Here is a 6,000-nt window from a genome sequence, read left to right on the forward strand (position 1 = left end):
TCAAGTGAATTTAACAAAAGCAAGATATTCATATGGACAAAAGTAAGATACAGGAAGGCATAGTTAAGGAGGACGATGTCTTCTGAAACCTCCTGGCTCTTAAATTAGCTCACTTGTATCACAACACACCTTTTCTAAAAGAGTAGGTAAAAAAAGGTTTAAGCACTCCTAGATTCCAATGGTCAAAATAGAAAAGAAACCTCCCACCATCACTTCCAGCACTGAAATATTTCCATTCAAACTACAGAAGGTCACTGTATCTCAAATGAATGTTTCCAGCACATATGTGCCAAGAACCAGAGGAAACTTCATTGATTACAGGCTGTACAACATCCTTATGAAGAAACTAACACTATATGGGTCCTACCTAATCTGATTACCTGGCTTTAGCTAGGCCCCACAGATGTAACAAAAATTCCAGATTATCTTCAAAAAATAAATGCATTACTATGAGTGTTTTTAACAGCTAAGTCTTCAAAATAGAACCAGATTACAGATCCCTACATAAAGGTGTTATCACATAAACATTAAGAAGTAAGTCATCTAGTAAAAAGAGTTAAAAGTACAAGTATTTTGAACCCAGTATTTTATAGAAACAGTTTTACTGGAAAAGAGGACGAATCAGGAAACAACAGACATAGTTTAGGCCTTAATTCTTTTTTATGGACAGAGCCCTTAAGAACTGCCATTATCCGGAAGAAAGTTCAGTCACAAGTTATCTAGTTTTTGACCAAAACCTCAAAGAATACTACTGAAACTTGAGTAGCAAGAGACTGCAAGTGTCTTAGAACAATATGGCATATCAGGAATTGCTATCATAAATTGAATTTCAATTATTTAACATCTTAGTTTAAGAAACAGGACATATTTCAACAACTTCAGTGGAAAAAACTTCCACGTGAAGCTACATTTATATGACCTACTTCTATAACTATGTACACAAGTCAGGAAATTAAGTGAACTGTTGACTAAACGAGACGAGCTCGACTTTGACAGACAAGTTCTGTAGGTACATGTGAGGCCATCACCCCAAGCAAGGTACAGTCCTGGCTCCTCTTCAGTCACTGGCAAAATTCCACAAGTGCCAGAGCCAAGACTTCACCCCCTCATGCACACGTGGTGGGGCTGAAACAGCATTCCGACTAGGGGAAGTGCTTTGGCAGCCTTCTCTCTTTCCCCTCCCCCCTGCAACACTGATGCATCACATTGGCCTCTGTATTCAGGGTATTTTTTTCAACTCTACCACTAGATTTTACAAAGTGATTGGACAGCTTCCCCATATAGAAAGCACATTTTCTTCTCCCAATTTCAGCTTTGCATTAGAGAAAAAGCAGGGATCAGCTCTTACAACAGAAAGGCACATCAACAAGCACAGTTGAGTCTGTTACTGAATACAAGTACACAAACAGGATAGACTTAACTAGTCCAGAAAGCAGAATTTTTGTATGTGTACTGCCAAGCCACAAACGCAAGAACACAGATTCAAGCTGCTTCCCTAAAGCAGGCATAGCTTACTCTAGACCCCAGGTCCTTCATTATTGACATATTTATTTTGCCACACTTCCAACAACCACAGTTTAACTGTATACACAAGAAAAAGTATCCAGATTGGCAAAAAAGGTACATTTAGGTATACACTGTACAGTGTACAACACTCGCACACGCTTAAGCTCAGAAGGCAGATGAGGGACCAAGGAAAAAAGGTTGGTAATTGAATTCTAATGTTAGTTTTTCTAAGTTGATTTGTACCACACATTAAATCCATCAACCCTAACAGTACAGGCTTACACATACAAAGGAACACACAGATTTATGGCATTACTCTCTGACCACAATCATTACCAGATTCCATTCTGAAAATACCAGAGCAACAAAACAAATGCACAGAAAAAAAAAAGAGCAATGTTGGATGCACTAAACCAAGTCTTAGAGCAGTAAGTGCACCTAAATTCCCATATCCTAGTGCATTTTATTCCTGCTGGAGGTTAAATAACATTTGGGGGGGGAAAAGTGATTAGCCTACTGTTAAATGCATTGAAAGGCAGCTACTAGCAAAATTCTTAGAGGATACTTTTGTATTTTGTCTTTGTGGCTACAAACAACTTGGAAATAACTACAGTTATTGCTGATCCAATGCATAAAAGCAATGCTATGATCTTGTAATTCTTTACATGGGGAAGTTTTATAAGTAATACAAAACCTATCAGCATTCTATAGACCTTGATTTTTTAAACACACAGGGTTGTCTGCCAGCAACAAGTCACTTGAAGCTAGTTTAGAAACTCCCTCCTACACACCAGTGAGCCATGCTCAGAATTCAGATTACAATTACCTAAGACTTTTTAAGCAAGTTCTGCTTATTTATGTATGGCCTACAGCAATGCAACACTTACTGCTTTTTATTCTGAAAAAGAGCTTACGAGATGCTAAAGGACTAAGATGACCAACACAATTCTGCCTGTTTAGTTTATGTCTAGACAACACTTAAACTGTAGAGGGTGGAAAGAGGGAAAACAGCCAAATATGATTCAATCTCCTTTAACTTGTGACTAATCTCCCTACTTATTCTCAGGGAAGTTGGCACTTGTTGCATCTTTAACTTGTCCAGAGCTATGAAGCAAGAGAATTTCTCTGACCTCAACAAAACCCAAAGCAGCTTGCTGCTGTCTGTCTTTTCCCTTTATACAGGAAAACTTATTTAAGCAACACTGAAGTTTACCCCATTCTATGGGTAACTGAAGCCTACCTACTGCTTTAAGAGCAGCAGGAGACTCAAACGCTGGCCCAGATTTCACATTTGTCAATTTATTTAAAAAATTGTAAAGCTATATTTGAAACCAAAAGGTGTCTCCTCTTCCCATATTGTGCAGAACTTTCAATAGATACAGATTCATAGTTCTCATGCAAAGTATCTGCTTAGTTAAAAGTTTTATCTAGCTGTTCTCATGCAACTTCAATTTTAAATTTGTCTCAGCCTTTAGTTTCCCTGCCAGCAGCCCAGAAGTTTTCAAACAAAAAGCGTTAGAGTTGCTTTTTCAAGACACTGTAATGTGAATTAAAAACCATAAAGTTGTAACCTTCCTTTCCACTCTAGCTATTTCTTAGTATGAAGTGTCTCATACTGCAACCTTACAAATTGCTTTTAAACAAAGCAAATGCCTGACCTCAGAGCTCTCAATTTTTGCAACTGCACTTGCATATGATTTTATCTCCAACATTTCATTCACTAACTACATTTTCACAAGACAGCATCTACTTTAGGTTGTCACAGCATCTGGCAATCTTGCAAATAATGTTCTACCTCATATGCACAAAACTGGTCAAAATACACATATGAACACACTCTTCTATTGAAAAACCCAAAGTAAACTATTAGCATTTCATAAGTTAAACACAGTTTACACAGGGAAAAAACTACTAGCCAACAGGAAACCGCCCCCTTTTCTTGTATCTGATCACACCTCTCCTCTATGTGCTTTTAAGTCCAAATGTCAAGAAAGTTTCTAGGTTTAAAGGTTAGTATTTTAACAGCTTTGACTGAAGCGTCAGTTACAAAGATATATAGGACAGGAATTCTCACAAACCAAGTACACTGAAATCTGGACACAAACAAAAAAGCCAGACGAACTTCTTGTCGATAACACACAATACATACACATTGCCAGCCAACACACCACACTACAGCCGAATAAAACTTTTAGGTTATGGAACCACATCCCCCCACCAGACTCAGAAGTCAGAAACTGATACTGCTGCCAGTCAGAAACACTGGCTAAATCTGACAGTTCGTATAGAAGCTGCTTTTTACTGACCTACCAGGAGATCAGCAGCGGAAGCTGCCAGAGGTATTTCCAATTTTTAAGGAAAGTAAACAGAAAGACGAAGGCAAAGTGCCAGCGCCTATAGCCCGCCGCGCCCCGATAGCGCCCACCCACAGATTCCCAGGAAGGGGTAGATGCTCCCGAAACGCCGCAGTCCCGATGGCGGGGTCGGGCCCGCTCCCAGCGCAGGGGCCCGGCCGCAGGGGCCCGGGGCCGTTCCCGGGGCCGCGCCGCGGGCAGGGGGCGCGCGCGCGGCGGCCCCTCCCGGCCCTCCCCCCCACTCCGGGCCCCGCCAGGGCCGGCCGAGCCCCGGCACAGGCCGGGGCTGCGCTCACCATGTACAGGGTGAAGGGGAAGCCGAGCAGGAAGAGCCACAGGTAGAGATGCAGCGCGTTGACCCCCGCGCCCTGGTGCGGGTCCTGGTACCAGCCGCCGCTCAGCGCCGCCCACACGCCCTGGCGCAGGATCTGCAGCACCTGGGAGCCCATGGCGGCCCCGCTCCGCCGCGCCGCCCCGCTCTATCCGCCCTGCGAGCCCGGGCAGAGCCGCGCACCGCCCGCGCTCCGCGACAGCCGCAACCGCCGCCGCCGCCGCCCCAGCAACGCCGCCGCCATCTTATGTCCGGGCCCGGGCCGCCCGCCCGCCCCCGCGCCGCCGACGGACCGGCGGCCCTTGCGGCAGGGGATGCGCGCCGCCGCCGCCGGGGGGGCAGCGCTGCGCCTGCGCGCGGCCTGCCCGCAGCCCCGCCCCCGCTGCCCGGCGCGGCCCGCGCAGCGCCCCCTGGCGGCCCGGCTCGGCCCCGCGCATAGGCCCCGCCCCCAGCGGCCCGCGGGGCTCCCGCCTTGTGCGGGGGCTGTGGGACGTGGGGACACGGCCCTCGGAAAGGGCTTCTTCAATTGGGTTAGAAAACACTCCCGAGATCATCGAGTCCAAGCTATGACCAAACACCACCGTATCAACCACACCGTGGCACTATCACATCCCGTCCTTCCTTGAAGGCCTCCAGGCATGGTAACTCTTACCACGATTCTGGGCACCCCATTCCAATGTCTAATCGCCCTTTCTGTGAAGAAACTCTTCCTGATGCCCAACCTGTACCTAAATGCTGCAGGCATTGGTGCAGAAGCACTTCAGCTGTGCTACGACACTGCCCCTGACTCAGGCACGCTGTCTCTGGGTTCACCTCCAAACCTACAGCAAGATAACCTCACCATTTCTTGAGCTGCTCCCACCCCCAACTTACTCTCAATACATAATGCCACCAAACCCCTGGCATGTCTGTCCCCATCCTACAACAGCATTTGTTGTAGGTTGCAACACCTGAAAAAACAGAACCATTAGGTTTTACAGAGAGAAAACAACACAGCCGGCTATGGATGCACCCCAAATCTCTCATGGATTTAAATTTTGACATCCATATCCACCTATTTTTATCGGTCATCAGTTCTCATCAAGTGCTGGCTTTTCAAGCTTTCCCCTGAGACATGCACATCCCAAAAGACACATGTTAATTAGAAAGGGACAGATTAGGGAAGGAGTTCAGACAGTGCTCTCAAGAAGGGACAAGAAGAGTCCTCTTCCTACAAATGCTATGGGCTCCAAAGATGATGAAGGGACTGGACCATCTCTCAAGGAAATGCTGATGGAACTGGGCCTGTTCAGCCTCCAGAAGAGATGATTGAGAGGGGACTTCATCATTGTCCGTAAGTACTGAAGGGAGAGTGTCAGAGAAAAGAGCCAGGCTCCTCTCTGAAGTGTCAAGAAATAGGACAAGAAGCAAGAGGCAGCAGTGCACAGGAAGTTCCAGTGGAACATGAGGAAGAACTTCTTGACTGTACAGGTCATCACACACTGGAACATGTTGTCCAGAGAGGTTGCAGAGTCTCCCTGATAGGTGATATTCAAGATATATCTGGATGCAATCCTCTGCCACATAATCTAGGAGGTCCCTGATCGAGCAGAGAGGTTGGACCAGATGACCCACTATGAGGGTCTCTTCCAGCCTGACCCATTCTGTGACTCTGGGTCTCTACTGCAGAAAAATTGCAGGAGTGAAATAACCCGAGCACTCAGCCATGACTCATGATGATCATGCATTTGGGCTGGTATTTTCAAGAGGCTGCATTAATTCCTCAGTCTCCACCGTCTCCCTGACAGTTAGTGAGCCAATGGCAGCATT

At 46.0% G+C, this 6,000-nt stretch overlaps 1 protein-coding gene across 7 annotated transcripts in view; it reads right to left on the bottom strand.

The window, feature by feature from the left end:
• PCNX1 (pecanex 1) overlaps positions 1-4,309 on the bottom strand; it is an 89,419-nt gene extending 85,110 nt beyond the window's left edge. For all 7 annotated transcript variants that reach the window (XR_010783864.1, XM_066552747.1, XM_066552746.1 and 4 more), the window contains exon 1: positions 4,157-4,309. Coding sequence is in view for 6 of the 7 variants with exons in the window: in XM_066552747.1 (XP_066408844.1) it covers positions 4,157-4,309 (153 nt within the window). In the remaining variant the exon portion in view is untranslated. The remainder of the gene's footprint in view (positions 1-4,156) is intronic.
• Between the last annotated feature and the right edge of the window lie 1,691 nt (positions 4,310-6,000).

Source organism: Molothrus aeneus, chromosome 6 (genome assembly GCF_037042795.1).
Source record: "Molothrus aeneus isolate 106 chromosome 6, BPBGC_Maene_1.0, whole genome shotgun sequence".
Classification (NCBI taxonomy): Eukaryota; Metazoa; Chordata; class Aves; order Passeriformes; family Icteridae; genus Molothrus; species Molothrus aeneus.